Raw genomic sequence first — 18,328 nt, forward strand, 5'->3', positions numbered from 1 at the left:
TGTGGCCTTACTATGATTTTAGGCAGCCTCTCTTCTAATGGATGGGGCTGTGTTCCTGTCTTGCTAGTTGTTTGGCATAGGGTGTCCAGCACTGTAGCTTGCTGGTCGTTCAGTGAAGCTGGGTGCTGGTGTTGAGATGGAGATCTCTTGGAGATTTTCACTGTTTGATATTATGTGGAGCTGGGAGATCTCTTGTGTACCAGTGTCCTGAAGTTGGCTCCCCCATGTCAGAGGCATAGCACTTACTCCTGGCTGGCACACCAAGAGCCTTTCATCCACAGGGCTCAGAATAAAAGGGAGAAAAAATAGCAAGTAGGAAAGAAAGAGGATAAAATAAAATAAAATAAAGTTATTAAAATAAAAAATAATTATTAAGAAAAAATCTTTTTAAAAGTAAAGAAACCAAAACAAAACAAGAAAATGGATGGACAGAACCTTAGGACAAATGGTGAAAGCAAAGCTATACAGACAAAATCACACACAGAAGCATACATACAGACACTCACAAAAAGAGAAAAAGGGGAAAAAATAATATATCTTTGCTCCCAAAGTCCACCTCCTCAATTTGGGATGATTTGTTGTCTATTCAGGTATTCCACAGATGCAGGGTACATCAAGTTGATTGTGGAGGTTTAATCCACTGCTCCTGAGGCTACTGGGAGAGATTTCTGTTTCTCTTCTTTGTTTGCACAGCTCCCGGTGTTCAGCTTTGAATTTGGACCCACCTCTGTGTGTAGGTCGCCTGAGGGCGTCTGTTCTTTGCTCAGACAGGACGGGATTAAAGGAGCAGCTGATTCGGGGGCTCTGGCTCACTCAGGCCGGGGGGGAGGTAGGGTACGGATGCGGGGCGAGCCTGCATTGGCAGAGGCCAGCGTGACATTGCACCAGCCTGAAGCGTGCGTGTGTTCTCCCGGGGAAGTTGTCCCTGGATCACAGGACCCTGGCAGTGGCAGGCTGCACAGGATCCCAGGAGGGGAGGTGGGGATAGTGACCTGTGCTCACACACAGGCTTGTTGGTGGCGGCAGCAGCAGCCTTAGCATCTCATGCCCGTCTCTGGGGTCCACGCTGATAGCCGAGGCTCGCACTCATCTCTGGAGCTCCTTTAAGTGGTGCTCTTAATCCCCTCTTCTGGCGCACCAGGAAACAAAGAGGCAAGAAAAAGTCTCTTGCCTCTTTGGCAGCTCCAGACTTTTTCCCGGACTCCCTCCCAGCTACCTGTGGTGCCCCAGCCCCTCTCAGGCTGTGTTCACGCCGCCAACTCCAGTCCTCTCCCTGCTATCGGACCGAAGCCCGAGCCTCAGCTCCCAGCCCCCGCCCGCCCCGGCGGGTGAGCAGACAAGCTTTTCGGGCTAGTGAGTGCTGGTCGGCACCAATCCTCTGTGCGGGAATCTCTCCACTTTGCTCTCCGCACCCCTGTTGCTGTGCTCTCCTCCGTGGCTCCGAAGCTTCCCACTCTGCCACCCGCAGTCTCTGCCTGCGAAGGGGCTTCCTAGTGTGTGGAAACCTTTCCTCCTTCACAGCTCCCTCCCAGTGGTGTGGGTCCAGTCCCTATTCTTTTGTCTCTGTTTATTTTTTTTTTTCTTTTGCCATACCCAGGTACGTGGAGGGGGGTGGTTCTTGCCTTTTGGGAGATCTGAGGTTTTCTTCTGCCAGCATTCAGTAGGTGTTCTGTAGAAGCAGTTCCATGTGTAGATGTATTTCTGATGTATCTTTGGGGAGGAAGGTGATCTCTGCGTCTTACTCTTCCGCCATCTTGAAGCTCCTCCTGGAGAATGCTTTTAATCCCATATGAAGATTTTCATCTCTGGAAACTTTTATTCATGTATGTTAGTTTCCTGCTGCTCCTGTTCCATTAGTCCTGAAGATCTATAATTATAGAAATGGGAAAAAATCAGTGGTGACACTTTCACCTCAAGTTGACATTTACTTTGATCCATTTCCTCTTTATTCAGAGAATTCACCAAGTGTGTCTTCTTTGTCACTGATTCTGTTATCTGCAGTTTGAATGCTGTTTGGTTTTCCTTCCAATATGGCTTCAAATTATTCTACTACATTTTTAGGGTTTTTTTCTTTCAATTATTTTTTCCCCTGTCACCTATAGAATTTCTTATAAACTTTTGGTTTACATTCCTTAGGAACCACATTTTCATGCGTTTTAGTGAGGATGAAATTTTGTTTAAAATAATTTTCTAAGATTTTTTTAAAAGATCTTTATTGGAGTATAATTGCTTTACAATGTTGTGTTAGTTTTTGCTGTACAACTAAGTATAACAAAGTTTCAGCTATATGTATACATATATCCCCAAATCCCCTCCCTCTTGCATCTCCCTCCCACCCTCCCTATCCAACCCCTCTAGGTGGTCACAAAGCACTGAGCTGATCTTCCCATGTGATGCAGCTGCTTCCCCCAGCTATCTATTTTACATTTGGTAGTGTATATATATCAGCACTACTCTCTCACTTCATCCCAGCTTACCCTTCCCCCTCCCCGTGTCCTCAAGTCCATTCTCTACATCTGCATCTTTATTCCTGTTCTGCCCCCGGGTTCATCAGAACCACTTTTTTTTTTAAGATTCCATATATATGTATTAGCATATAGTATTTGTTTTTCTCTTTCTGACTTACTTCACTGTGTATGACACACTCTAGGTCCATCCACCTCATACAAATAACTCAATTTCGTTTCTTTTTATGGCTGAGTAATATTCCATTGTATATATGTGCCACATCTTCTTTATCCATTCATCTGATGATGGGCACTTAGGTTGTTTCCATCTCCAGGCTATTGTAAATAGAGCTGCAATGAACATCTGATACATGACTCTTTGAATTATGGTTTTCTCAGGGTATATGCCCAGTAGTGGGATTGCTGGGTCATATGGTAGTTCTGTTTGTAGTTTTTTAAGGAACCTCCATACTGTTCTCCATAGTGGCTGTACCAATTCACATTCCCACCAGCAGTGCAAGAGTGTTCCCTTTTCTCCACACCCTCTCCAGCATTTATTGTTTGTAGACCTTTTAATGATGGCCATTCTAACTGGTGTGAGGTGATACCTCACTGTAGTTTTGATTTGCATATCTCTAATGATTAGTGACGCTGAGCATCCTTTCATGTGTTTGTTGGCAGTCTGTATATCTTCTTTGGAGAAATGTCTATTTAGGTCTTCTGCCCATTTTTGTATTGGGTTGTTTTTTTGATATTGAGCTGCATGAGCTGCTTGTATATTTTGGAGATTAATCCTTTGTCAGTTGGTTCGTTTGCAAATGTTTTCTCCCATTCTGAGGGTTGTCTTTTCATCTTGTTTATGGTTTCCTAAATTTTCTAAGTTTTATAGAAAGTAATTTTTAGGAAGTTTGTTCCTCTTGAGTTTATAATGATATGTCTTTTTTATTTTTAATACACTGTTCACTGGTTAGACAGAAGAAAACCAATATGAGAGCTTTTTTGACTAAAGATGTGCTTAAATGTGTTGTGTAAATTGCACTCAGTCCCATTCCAATCCCCTTTTCAGAGCTACAGCTGGAATGGAGCCATCTTGCTTGACTCCCCAACAATTACTAGTGTTTCAGGATTTTTCTTTACCTCAGTTCATTAGTTATAGTAGTCTTATTCTATCATCACTGCATGGTTATAGGATATTTTATATTTAATATATTCTAGAGGAATACCATCTCTATGGGAACACTGCGGGCAAGAGAGGTTAACAAACCCAGCTGGTGGCAAATGCTGGGATTATAGTTTTATGATTGGTTCCAACACTTCCATTTTGTCTTCTATTATTTTCTTGGCCTTAAAGATTGTGACTATTTATAGAACGATGTACTGATGGGAAACAAGGGAGGCACAGAACTCTACTTGTAGGTAATGATTTTTGAGGCAAAGTTGGCTACTAAATAATTTCGTTATATAAAACTTTTATCTATAATCTAGGGGAAGACTGTGGGGGAGGGCTGAAACATATATCTCCTTCCATGCTCATGGATTCCCTCTGTAAGTAGAGTTTGTGCCTTTACATATTTTTTTATTGATAAGTTGAGAAGAACTAACCCAGAGCCTGTCAGAAATCACAAGTCCCTTATAACTGCTCTAAAAGCCTGCTTGCTCTTTGTTCTTCTCACTCCCCTATGGATCTTTTCCATTGTTGCTCAAATTAATCTCTCTACAGTGCAATTCTGATCATCACTTTTCAAAGTTTCTAGTGATTATATTTCTGTAGGCAATGGATAATTTCTTATCCTTTTTTTTCAATGACTTGTGTAACAGTGGAAGTGTAGGTTAAGGGGATCTTTTCATAGTGTTGGTACTTTTACATTGGAACTTATGTTCTGGTCTAGTTTGAAAGTGTCAGGTTTGTTTTGTTTGTTTTACAGTATTCATATCATTTGATCCATGCAGAATGCCTTCTTCTTTCTTTATATGATAAATTCTTGTCCATCCTTCAATACACATTTGAGATACCATCTTTACTATAACCTATTATCTGAGATTCACACAGCTGGATGTTGGGGCCTTCATGGTCCTTTGCATTTCTTTTATGGTATTTATGTCATCAGTTAGTGTTCTGAACAGAGACTGAATCTTTATTAGTATGTCTGTATAATACCTAGTAAGCAGTGTCTTATACCCTATAGGGGTTCATAAATGCTATTCATTACTTTTGGCCTTTGGGTCCAGTTTGCACATTGGGAAGTTCTAGAGTCTTCACTTGTGATTGTAACCACATAACCCAAAGTCTTGCATTCTATGACCAAAGTGTCTTCTTTCTCCTTAAATGTTTTGCCCCTCCAGAATTATACAGAAATTAGTCTCTCTTTTGTAGGTTGATAAAACACATTACCCAAACATTTTTCAGCAAGTGTAAAACCGTCTGATCCTGTAGATCCTAGAAGGGCTCAGAAAGTGAGATTCAATAAGTCTGGGTGTCTATGCAAATGTCCAATGCCCTTATGGATTTACAGCTATGATACAGATTAATTTGCCTCTGTATGTACAACTGTCAGCAAGAAGAACAGGTACATAAGAAACTTATTGAATATAAGATCGAGGATCCTCAAGTACTTAGCAGGAGACACCAAATGACATACAGTTAACTCTCAAAATTAAGTAACATTCTCTTATCAAATACCTCAAGTATTACTCATGACTTTGTAAAACATTCCAGGACTTGGTAGGTTGGGGATAATAGTTTATCTGAATCAACCTCTCAGAATCAATTCCCAAACACTTCACAGAGATAGTCCTTATTCACTTGTAGCAGGAATAGAAAGTTGTTTTACCAAGCAAAATATGAATGAATTAAGTGTGGAGAAATTACTCTGGTAGCAATGTGGAGGCCGGAAAGACTAGAGAGTAGATGCCGATAGACTAGTCTGAAGACTATTGATATAGTCTAAATGATTACAGCTTAAACTAAATTCAGTGCAATGAGAAGAGGTGAAGAATGTATTGGAAAGATAAGGTAGATGAAAACAGTGCTATCCTTCTCTGTCTCACCTGTTTATTTGCCATTTTCAAAGGCGATTGTCTACAAGTTTGGGAAATTGAGGCAACAATGTTGTTAATAGAAACAGAACCACCAGAAAAGGAGGTTGCTTTCCTGGTTTGTTTCTGCAGCAGCACTATGAGGTGCGCTTCTCCTCAGTTGGGACTTTTAGAGACTCACTGGAAGGATGAGACAAGTAAAGAGAAGAAATGTTGGGAGCCCAACAGAGGTAGATTTGGGCTAGGGAATGTGCAATTTAGTCCTGGCAGTTTTAGAGTTATTTGATTCTCAGAACAGTATACATCTTGATTATAGGAAAATTACTGTCCCTGGAGTTAGAACAAATTAAGCTTGGGGTCAAAGGCAGTTCATAATTATGCTACGAAGGAATGGTTGTGGACACCAAGGACACTGCTGGTTTGGAGACATACTGATGAACTGTGAAAATGATGAAATTGAATACATGCTCTAAACTGCATAGAGTCCTTGATAAGCTGTGCTGAGAACATCAGTGCAGACTTGCTAGTGGTTTCAGAGGAAACTGATTATTCTGCAAACACAAGGTTAATTTAGGGAATGGTGGCAATCTGGAACGTGATCTCTCAGTCCCTTACCTTAAAGTTTTTACAATAAGATGGTTGAAGAGAGACCGGCTACAACTTTCAATCTCAGGAAGAGGGTCACAAACCTTGGCTAGGAAAGCACCTCTACAGTTCCAAACCTGAGCATGTCTTCAGAGATATGGGCCCAAATATTGGGTCAACCAGTAGGGAGGGATGTTCCATGTGTTGGAAAAATCATGAGGTATCCAAAAAAGCAGACTATTCTCGGAGTTTTACTAAGCTCAAGGAAGTAATCCTTTACCTCTGGCCAAGGGAGGGTGCTGACTTCAAATAATGAATATTTAGTGCCCATCACCATCAACCCTACTTTCCCACTTCAGTTTATAAGCACTTATTCAGCATCTCAGTATCATGAAATGGAAGAACATTTCAGAATTTTGTTTTAATTAATTTAAAGCATTAGTTACTCTTACGAACATTTAAAAATATCTAAATGTAGTCCTAAGTTCTTCATTTATATATCAAAGGGCTGAAAAGATCTCACTTTATGAAATAACCTCTAACATAAATAAGGAGATAATATAAATGGGCAATAGAGGGGGCATAAATTGATTCATTTTGAGCAAATGGTAGATGGAGCTACATATAATAAGGTTTTAGCTGAAGCTCCTGTTGTTAACCAAATTAAGGAGAGACCCTAGTTATTTCCTAATTAACCAAAGCAAGAAAGTGGGATGCTGCTGCTCAGAATAGAGATAATGAGAAAACAATTGAGAAAACTGAAATTTCCAAGACACTCAATAGTGCTTTGGTGATCAGGGCAGATGAGGATTTGACTCAATACCATATAAGCGTCAATATCACACAGGAATTCAGGAAAGACTGGCAGAAAAGCCTAAGTGCAGGTTTCTGAAAAACTAGTGGGGGGTGGGTAGTAAAGATGATGTTGTGGGAAAGATAAAACAATGTAAATTCTGTTGTAGTAAAGGGAAAGCTCTTTAGGATTCAGAGGGTTAAAAGCCACTTGGTGAAGGTTAGGAGACTAAGAGTCTAGGGATACCAGTTTTTTCTGGTCCTCTCAAGGGCACATCAGGCTTGGTGGCCACAAGGTTACTTTGATGAAGATAGGTGGGCAGCAGAAGGGATGAGAAACCAAGGGCAGAGGGCCTGGGTAATGAATGGAATTGAATGATAAATCAGAGTTTTCTATAACTTAAGCCACTTTACAAATGTGTCAGTTGGGTCCTTTAGACAGCAGAGGCAGAGGTGAGATTGGGAATGAAAAAGGTGTGTTGGCCTGTAACACCCATGAAAAGAAAAGGGAGGTGACAGGATTGGGCAGAGGAAGCCATTGGACCACGCATCTCTAACAAAGTCTCTACTAGCCAAATCGTGAGCTCCTGAGCAAAGGTTGCCCGTTAGAAAGTCCTCTGTTGGGTATAATTGGTAAGGCTCTTTTACCACAGCCTTGTGTAGTCACTGGCTGGAACCACCCCTCTTTAAGAGCATGATCTCAGCTCAAAATGTGAGACAGTTATGAAGGGGCCTGTCAGGTAGCCACATTCCTCACAGCTGATCCAGGATTTCAGTGAACCACTTACTCTGAGGGGAAACTTAGAAGGAAGATGGTGGGACTAATACAGTTCCTGTTGGTGCATTTGGTCTCAGGGCTGCAAATGGTCCTTACTGTCTCCCTTCTCCAACAACCGTCTTAAATTCTCTTTACCTTTAGCTATTACCTCTGCTGGGGTATCTAGTTTATCTCCTGGTGTGATCAAACTTTCATTCCTGAGGAGCTTATGCCCTTGGTAACCATACTCTTCTCAGGCTAGCATTGCTGCATTCATCCATTTAGTGTCACAATTAGGTAAGTATTATGAACTGAATGTGTCCTCCCCAAATTCATGTTGAAGCCCTAACCCCCAATGTGATGGTATTTAGAAGTGGGGTCTTCGGAAGGGAATGAGGTCATGGGTGTGGGGCCCTTATAATGGGATTAGTGCCCTTATAAGAAGAGGCATCAGAGAGCTTGTTCCCTTTCCACCATGTGAGGACATAGCAAGAAGGAGGCTGTCTACAAGCCAGGAAGAGGGAATCTCACCAGGAACCAATCAGCCAGTGCTGAACTCAACTTCCGAGGCTCCAGAACTGTAAGAAATAAATGTCTATTGTTTAAGCCACCCAGTTGATGGTATTTTGTTATAGCAACACAAACTAAGACAGCAGGGGAATACCAAGAGGTACCCAAGTGTACATATTCCTCCCTGCCTCTATTGAGTAAAAGGAACATTTTTAAATACTTTTTTAAATTTTAAAAAATTTATTTTTTTTTACAGTAGGTCCTTGTTGGTTATCTATTTTAAATATAGAAGTGTGTACATGTCAGTCCCAAACTCCCAATCTATCCCTCCCCACTACCCTTTCGCCTGGTAACCATAAATTCATTCTGTACGTCTGTCTTTTTCTGTTTTGTAAATAAGTTCATTTGTGTCATTTTTTTTAGATTCTGTATATAAGCAATATCATATGATATTTGTTTTTCTCTGACTTACTTCACTGAGTATGATAATCCCCAGGTCCATCCATGTTGCTGCAAATGGCATTATTTAATTCTTTTTAATGGCTGAGTAACATTCCATTATATACGTACACACACACACACACACACGCACACACACATCTTCTTTATCCATTCATCTGTCAATGGACATTTAGGTTGTTTCCATGTCTTGGCTATTGTAAACAGTGCTGCAATGAACACTGGGGTGCATGTATCCTTTCAAACCATGTTTTTCTCTGGATAAATGCCCAGGAGTGGGATTGCTGGATCATACGGTAGCTCTATTTTCAGTTTTTTAAGGAACCCCCATACTGTTCTACATAGTGGCTGTACCAATTTACATTCACACCAACAGCGTAGGAGGGTTCCCTTTTCTCCACACCTTCCCTAGCATTTATTGTCTGTAGATAAAAGCAACATTATTTCATTCTGTTGATCATGATCAATTAATCCTACCAAGGAGACACCTCTTCTTGCCTGCTCATCCATGAGCATAAAAAGTCCAAAGTGCTCAGGTATTAGCTGTACCTTGTAGCGCAATGGGATTCTTGCTGAGCTCCCTGGCAAGAGTGCATTGTCTTTGTTGAACAGAAACTCTAGTCCCACAAAGCTGGGAATTATGAGGATGAAAAGCACAAAGTCCTCTAGTGGGTCACTGGAACCATTATAAGTAGAGCCATTCCTGCTTTCACCCTTTAGGTCCAGGGCCTATGTAATCTTCCTATTGGGGATACAGTGCCAAAAAGAGGCATGGCATCCTATCTGAGTATTGCCTCTGAGCTGGTGCTTCAGTTCACATTCAGAAGACCATTCCAATATTTTCACAGGCCAGCAGATTTGGGGTGGTACAGGATGTGATATAATCAATGGATCCTATGAACATGGACCCACTCTGTTACTTCTTCTGCTGTGAAGTATGCCTATTGGCCAGATGCTTTGTTGTGTGAGATTCCATGACTGTGGATCAGGTACTTTGTATATCCATGGTGATGGCTGAGGCTCTGTGGGATGGAAGGGCAAATTCACCTGGGATAAATATCTATTCTTATGAGAAGAAATCAATAACCTTTTCTAGGATGGCAGTGCCCACTTTGGTTAACTTGTTAACAAGTGTCCAATTGGTCTCCTTAGGGGGAATAGTGCCAAATTAGGGGATCAGCTTTATTTTACTGGCAAGTTGAACATCAGAACTACTGAGGTGATATGACCCTTGATAAGTGGAAACCTATGCTAATGGGTCCAAGTATAAATTCTTTCTCTGCCACCATGGTCATGTCATTTACATTCCCATCATACCAGCATTGGGTAGCTGCTGAAAAAAGCTAACTAATAGCAACTGGCTGAGTTATTTTATCTGATTGTTTAGTGTCTCTTCTAAAGTGAATGCTTTATGGTGGTCATAAATATGTTATGAAAAATTTAAATTTTGTGCCCATTCCTATATGTCTATCTACATGCATCTGTTCTAGACTTCCTTTTCTTTGATCTTAGTCTTTTTCCTACATATTTTATCACCTTGGGCCACTTCACCTTTCACACAAAATAGACGCCAGATGTCCAAAGCTTTGCCCTTTGGGAGGATTTTCTAATTCCACTGTGTAGGCCATCCCTGAGTGAGATACCTATCTTTTTTTGGCTTGTATCCATAGACTGAGCAAACCCGCCCATGAGTCAAGTTCAGAATCTTCCCTCCTTTTTTTTTTTGATTTTTTGAATTTTATTTATTTTATACAGCAGGTTCTTATTAGTTATCTATTTTATACATATTAGTGTATATATGTCAATCCCAATCTCCCAGTTCGTCCCACCACCCCCACCCCGTCACTTTCCCCTCTTGGTGTCCATAAGTTTGTTCTCTACATATGTGTCTCCATTTCTGCCCTGCAAACTGGTTCATCTGTACCATTTTTCTAGGTTCCACATATATGTGTTAATATACGATATTTGTTTTTCTTTCCCTCCTTCTTTAACTTGATGTCATCAGTTTGAGAGCAGCTGGAGGAGTGCTGGTATAGCAGTGGTGGGTGACATGGAGATCTGGGCTATCTGCTCATGAGCTTGTTTGTGCCCTGGTTCTGTGTGTGCTTGGTCCAAAATGTGCCATTTCTGCATTGCTATATATCACTACTCAGGCTATTAGGTTTTATAACTTGGAGAGTCCTGATAGGATCCAGGACACTTCTGGATGCATGGGCACTTGGTATCCCATAGTCAAGCACTCATTTATATAAAATCTGAGGGATATGCCAAGAGGTGTTTGTCAAAAGATGGGCAATTCTCTGCTACAGATGGCTTATCCTTGCTGTAAAACTCTCAGAGCCTCTGTTGTGAATGTATGTGGTTGCCCATTCCATGTAAGTGCAAACTGTGTCTGGCCTTCTTTCTTAATTGGGATAGAAAAGAACCCATTTTCAAATCAGTAGTTGAATGTCATGTAACTGCTCTAGCAGTGATTCCACAACCAGCGTGGAAATATTTATCGAACTTTCAGGAGTCTATAGTCATTATCTAGGGCCCATCTGTGTCCATCCATGTCTTCAGGAGACATATAAGGGAATAAAATAGGGATATGAAAAGAATGACAACCCTTGCATCCTTTACCTTTTAAATTCTGACACTAATCTTTACCTTCCCTACTGCCATGAAATGTGATATTGTTCTTGATATTGGCCAGGAAGTTGGGAGGAGTTTCAGAAGCTTCCATTTGGCTTGTGGGGAACAGCTGTAACAGTGGGACAGACCAAAGACCAATAAGACTAACTTCAACTGCCAAGTATATCAATTTCAATGATATCACAGGTAACTAGGGAAATGACTACCAAGTGGGTCCATGGATCCAGTAAATTTATCGTAAACTGAACTTTGGCCAGGACTCTACTTACTTACTGCCTATCTCCTTTATACCCCCATTTTATCTGGGAACCATGACAGTGCTTCAGGTCTTTGGGTATCAAAGACATTTTGACATTCATAGGCCACAGAGCCTGAGTTATCAGAGTGTTCTCTTTTCCACAGTGTGTAGTTACCAAAGTAACATTGGTCTCTTTAGGAAAAGACTAGGGGAATTATTTCAGTATATACTTGTTGTGATGTTTCAGGGTCCTTTGTCCTGGTGATCTGGTCCCTACTTTAGTCATTATTTGGGTCTGAAATCTGGCTTAAGTCTGGAAATTTGGCAAGGAGTTCTAAACTTTTATTGGGGTGATCATTCTTAGCTTTCTAATCATCCATTCTTCCTTTCTTTTGATTATATATTTTTCAAGCAGTACCTCCACTGGCCACCCATCCATTTTTCCTCTATGGAATTATATCCTATTAGCCATTTCCATAGCCTTCTATGGGTCAAGCCCCCTTGGCTGTCACTATGAGGTTGCTTATTGTTGTGATAATTGAAATCCCCTGCCTTCTGGAGGTTAAGCATGTGGCTGACTAGCCTGTATTGCTTTGGGACCCGTTCTTCCACATCGCTATCCCTGAGCCAAGCTCTGGGACAACTTCTCCTACTGTCAACCCTGGCCAAACTGCTATGTGATGCTGGAGTCTCCTTACTAGCCCATTGCTGATGGTCTTGGTGAATAGTATGCCCTCTTAGTCTTCTCATGCAACGTCATTTTCTGTTGGGGCTTTTGGTCTCGTATATTCATTTCAGCAATGTCCACTTTCCTGAGCCTTCTACTTCTTCCTTTAATGTTTACTTTTTATCGTGGTGAGGACACTTAACATGAGACCTACCTTCTTAATAAATTCTTAAGTGCACAATACAGTATTGTTAACTATAGGCATACTATTGTATAGTGGATTTGAGCCTTTTACTTTTCTCCACAATCTGCGCGGAAGCTCAGTGGTAGCAGCTTGACCCAGTACGAATCATCATTTTCTCCAGACTTCTAGGTGACATTCTAACAGTGATTTATACCATCCCTTGGGGTTCTTGTCAAGGTGTAAATCTCATATCCTGAGAGAGTGCTTCCTGAGTCAATAAACTCTTTCTTATCCCAGGCTTATGTTCCAGCCCCTTTGATCAAGCTTTCTTAAAATACAAGCTGACTTTTACTTTCTTGGCCCTTGTCAGTATAATTTGGTTAGTTCTTTGAAGATATCATTCCTTTCCTTCCTTATCAGGTCCTGCATATCTCCAGCGGTATTAACTTACCCTGTGCTATTGATCTGGCAGCTAGGACAGGAAGTGACAGTAGACTCTGAGAGGTCCATCTGTTGCCTGCTTAGTAACAGGTCTCTGACATGTCTTTACACATGAAGGGATTACTAGCTCTTGATAAGGAGAAGGGGCAGCTCTGTAAGTTCTGAGGGTACAGAGACGTATGGTGAGCCAAAGCTTTCAGGTATAGGCATTTAACTGTCCTTGTCCCATGTGTCCCAGGCTTTCCCAACAGACCCGCTTCTTGGCCAAACATTCTATCTTAAAGCTCTGTACTTGTACTATTAAATTCTGAGTTTGGTTTTCCTTCTGCTCTCCCACAGTGCGGGATAAGGCCTCTTTGAAATCTAACGGCGTTCCCTCTGGCCTTCAACCTTACATTTCGTTGCCCTCACTTTTCATTATCCTTTTGTAGGGCTTTAATGCAACTTAATAATGAGTTAATTCTATTGTCAAAATATGAAATACAGTTGACCCAAACATGGGGGTGTTAGGAGCACTGACTCCCATGCAGCTGAAAATCTGCATACAACTTTACGGTTGGCTCTCTGAATTCATGGTTCCAGATCCACAGGTTTAACCAACCACAGATCGTGTAGTACTGTAGAACCTATTTATTGAAAAAAAAAATTCCATGTATAAGTGGACCTACACAGTTTAAACCTGTGTTGTTCAAGGGTCAACTATACTCTCCTTCCTCTCTTTTTAGATTTAGAAAGGTTTTATTATATGTTGAAAATAAGAAAAATTAATTTCCTTGACTAACTCTGCTCATGAAATACTGCAAAGGATCCTAGAAAGCTTTCTAATATAATTTCATTCATTAATAAAAATTGTATATATTTAAGGTGTACAACATGATGTGATATACATAGTGAAATGATTACTACAATCAAGCTAATTAACACACCTCCTCAAAATAGTTATTTTTTGGGTGTGTGATGGGTGCATCTGAAATCTATCCTCAGCATATTTTCAGTGTTTAATACAGTAGTATTAAGTACAGTCAACATGCCTGTACCTTAGATCTCTAGACTTACTCATCCTACAAAACTGCAAATTTTACCCTTTGACCAACATCTTCCCATCCTCCCCACCTCCTACCCATGGCCCCTGGTAACTGTTCTACTCTCTGCTTCTATGAGTTCTACTTTAAATTTTTTTCTTTTAATTATATTTATTTATTGTGGAGAACACTGCAGGTTTTGAGTTGTACTTAAAATATGTAAGTTTCAAGTGTACAACATAGTGATTCGATATTTTTATACATTATGAAATGATCATCACAATAAGAGCAGTTACATCCATCATCATACACAGTTGTTACAATATTATTGACTATGTTCTCTATGTGTACATTACATCCTGTGACTTAATTATCTAATAGTTGGGAAGTTTGTACCTCTTAATCTCCTTCATTTTTTTTTTACCCATCTCCCTTATCCTCCTCCCCTCTGGCAGCTACCAGTTTGTTCTCTGTGAGTTTGTTTTGTTTGTTCATTTGTTTTGTTTTTTAGATTCCATATATGAGTGAAATCATACAGTATTTGTCTTTGTCTGACTTATTTCACTTAGCATAAAATCCTCAAGGTACATCCATGTTGCTGTAAATCACAAGATTTTATTCCATTGTGTGTGTGTGTGTGTGTATTCCATTCCATTCCATTGTGTGTGTGTGTGTGTGTGTATATATATATATATATATATACTACATCTCATTTATCCATTCATCTATGGATGGACACTTAGGTTGCTTCCATATCTTGGCTACTGTAAATAGTGCTGTGATGAACATAGGAGTGCATATATCTTTTTGAATGAATGTTTTCCTTTTCTTCATGTAAATACCCAGAAATGGAATTGCTGGATTGTATGGTAGTTCCATTTTTAGTTTTTTAAGGAAACTCCATACTATTTTCCATAGTGGTTGCACAGAGTTACAACCTCACCAATAGTTAAAGAGGGTTCCCTTTTCTCCATATCCTTGCCAGTGCTGTTGTTTCTTGACTTCTTGATAATAGACATTCTGAGAGGTGTGAGGTGATATCTCATCATGGTTTTGATTTTCATTTCCCTGATGATTAGTGATATTGAGCACCTTTTTATGTACTTGTTGGCCATCGGTATGTCTTCTTTGGAAAATTATCTATTCAGGTCCTCTGCTCATTTTAAAAATCAGGTTATTTGTTTTCTTGCTATTGAGTTGTTTGAGTTTCCTATATATTTTGGATATTAACCTCTTATGAGAAGTATGGTTTGCAAATATTTCTTCCCATTTTGTATATTTCTCTTCACTCTGTTTATTGTTTCCTATGCTGTGCAGAAGCTTTCTAGTTTGATGCAATCCCATTTGTCTATTTTTGTTTTTGTTACTTGTGCTTTTGGTGCCATATCCAAAAAATCATTGCCAAGACCAATGTCAAGAAAAATTTTCACTATGTTTTCTTCTAATGGTTTTAAGTCCTATATTTAGTCTTTAATCCATTTCTCTTTGAGGTGGTTTTTGTATATGGAGTGATATAAAAGTCCAGTTTCAGTGTTCTGTATGTGGAAAACCAGTTTTCCCCAAACCATTAAGAGACTGTCCTTTCCCCATTGTGTGTTCTTGGCACTTTTGTCAAAGATCAATTGTCCATAAATGTGTGGATTTATTTCTTGGTTCTCTCCTCTGTTTCTTTGGTCTATATGTCTGTTTTTATGCCAGTACCATGCTATTTTGATAACAATAGCTTTGTAGTATATTTTGAAAGCAGGTAGTGTAATGCATCCAACTTTTTAAAAATTTGCTTAAGTTGGTTGGGCTATTGGTAGTCTCTTGTGGTTCCATATTAATTTGATTTTTTTCCCTACTTCTGTGAGAAATGTCATTGGAATTTTGATAGGGATTGCATTTAATCTGCAGATTACTTTGGGCAATATGGACATTTTAACAATATTAATTCTTCCAATCCATGAACTTGGAATATCTTTCCATTTGTTTGTCTTCACTTTGTTTTACCAATGTTATACAGTTTTAAGTATAAAGATCTTTTACTACCTTCATTCAGTATATCCCTAAGTTTTTTTCTTTTTGATGCTATTATAAATGGGACTCTTTTCTTTATATTTTTTGGATGGTTTGCTATTAGTTTATAGAAACAACTGATTTCTGTATGTTGATTTTATATTTATTTTTCACTGAGATATAATTAACATATAGCATTATAATAGTTTTAGGTTTACAATTTAGTGCTTTGATATATGTATATATTGTGAAATGATTACCAGAATAAGTTTACACATAGTTACAAATTATTTTCCTTGTGATGAGGGCTTTGAAGATCTACTCTCTTAGCAACTTTCAAATTACAGTACAGTATTGTTAACTAGAATTCCCATGCTGTACATTACACCCCCAGGCTGTGTTTATTTTAAACTAGAAGTTTGTATTTTTTTAACATTTTTATTGGGGTATAATTGCTTTACAATGGTGTGTTAGTTTCTGCTTTATAACAAAGTGAATCAGTTATACATATACATATGTTCCCATATCTCTTCCCTCTTGCGTCTCCCTCCCTCCCACCCTCCCTATCCCACCCCTCCAGGGGGTCACAAAGCACCGAGCTGATCTCCCTGTGCTATGCGGCTGCTTCCCACTAGCTATCTACCTTACGTTTGGTAGTGTATATATGTCCATGCCTCTCTCTCGCTTTGTCACAGCTCACCCTCCCCCCCCCCCATATCCTCAAGTCCGTTCTCTAGTAGGTCTGTGTCTTTATTCCTGTCTTACTCCTAGGTTCTTCATGACTTTTTTTTCTTAAATTCCATATATATGTGTTAGCATACGGTATTTGTCTTTCTCTTTCTGACTTCCTTCACTCTGTATGACAGACTCTAGGTCTATCCACCTCATTACAAACAGCCCAATTTCATTTCTTTTTATGGCTGAGTAATATTCCATTGTAGATATGTGCCACATCTTCTTTATCCATCCATCTGATGATGGGCACTTAGGTTGTTTCCATCTCCGGGCTATTGTAAATAGAGCTGCAATGGACATCTGATACATGACTCTTTTTGAAGTATGGTTTTCTCAGGGTATATGCCCAGTAGTGGGATTGCTGGGTCATATGGTAGTTCTGTTTGTAGTTTTTTAAGGAACCTCCATACTGTTCTCCATAGTGGCTGTACCAATTCACATTCCCACCAGCAGTGCAAGAGTGTTCCCTTTTCTCCACACCCTCTCCAGCATTTATTGTTTCTAGATTTTTTGACGATGGCCATTCTGACCAGTGTGAGATGATATCTCATTGTAGTTTTGATTTGCATTTCTCTAATGATTAATGATGTTCAGCATTCTTTCATGTGTTTGTTGGCAATCTGTATATCTTCTTTGGAGATATGTCTATTTAGGTCTTCTGCCCATTTTTGGATTGGGTTGTTTGTTTTTTCGTTATTGAGCTGCATGAGCTGCTTGTAAATTTTGGAGATTAATCCTTTGTCAGTTGCTTCATTTGCAAATATTTTCTCCCATTCTGAGGGTTGTCTTTTGGTCTTGTTTATGGTTTCCTTTGCTGTGCAAAAGCTTTGAAGTTTCATTAGGTCCCATTTGTTTATTTTTATTTCCATTTCTCTAGGCGGTGGGTCAAAAAGCATCTTGCTGTGATTTATGTCATAGAGTGTTCTGCCTATGTTTTCCTCTTAAGAGTTTGATAGTTTCTGGCCTTACATTTAGGTCTTTAATCCATTTTGAGTTTATTTTTGTGTATGGTGTTAGGGAGTGATCTAATCTCATATTTTTACATGTACCTGTCCAGTTTTCCCAGCACCACTTATCGAAGAGGCTGTCCTTTCTCCACTGTACATTCCTGCCTCCTTTATCAAAGATAAGGTGACCATATGTGCGTGGGTTTATCTCTGGGCTTTCTATCCCCAGAGATAAACCATCTCCTCTTTAAACTGTGATACAGCAATTTAATTGTTTCTTAATGGAACATAGAGAGATAACTGAAAGACATCGATATTTACAGTCTCAAGTTAGCATCAGTCTGACAAAGCATAATGGAAGAATAAACTACCCATCCATACAAGAGAATACTGAAGTTTTGTGCAGTAAAGGGTCTATCAACAAAGGCAATTTTTGAGGGGATTGAGTATTTAGATTGTGATTTCAATTCTGCTAAAGTGTTTTGAAATACCCTCTGTGCTATGGCTACAGGATTTATTGAGTACAGGAGATACAACTAGTAACCAGTTACAATTCTGAGCCTAGGACACTGATATGACTCAACTAGAAGTGATGTCAGATGTAATGTCTTACCATCTCCTGTGGCATTTAAGGAATAAAAATGGTTTGTTAAACCTCTAAGGAAACAATGGAAGGACCAGCAATGTTCACCATATGGTTGATTCTATATGATATGAGCAGGCTCAATGCTTAACTTAGTTTCATCTTGATCTGATCTGAATTACCTGAGTGACCAGAGGTCATCTCTTCTAACACCCTCATTTTAAAGAGTGGGAAAGAAGAAATGAGGTTAACTTGTTAAAGCAACCTATTTTTGCCTTTAATGAACTGAACCT

General features: G+C 39.5%; 1 protein-coding gene across 1 annotated transcript in view; it reads right to left on the reverse strand.

The window, feature by feature from the left end:
- Window positions 1-8,025: 8,025 nt before the first annotated feature.
- LOC307180005 (uncharacterized protein) overlaps window positions 8,026-18,328 on the reverse strand; it is a 129,649-nt gene continuing 119,346 nt past the window's right edge. Inside the window, exon 7 of the mRNA XM_079909957.1 lies at window positions 8,026-8,195. Coding sequence (XP_079766083.1) covers window positions 8,122-8,195 — 74 coding nt within the window. The 3' untranslated portion in view covers window positions 8,026-8,121. The remainder of the gene's footprint in view (window positions 8,196-18,328) is intronic.

This window comes from Stenella coeruleoalba (genome assembly GCF_951394435.1).
Source record: "Stenella coeruleoalba genome assembly, chromosome: 2".
Lineage (NCBI taxonomy): Eukaryota > Metazoa > Chordata > Mammalia > Artiodactyla > Delphinidae > Stenella > Stenella coeruleoalba.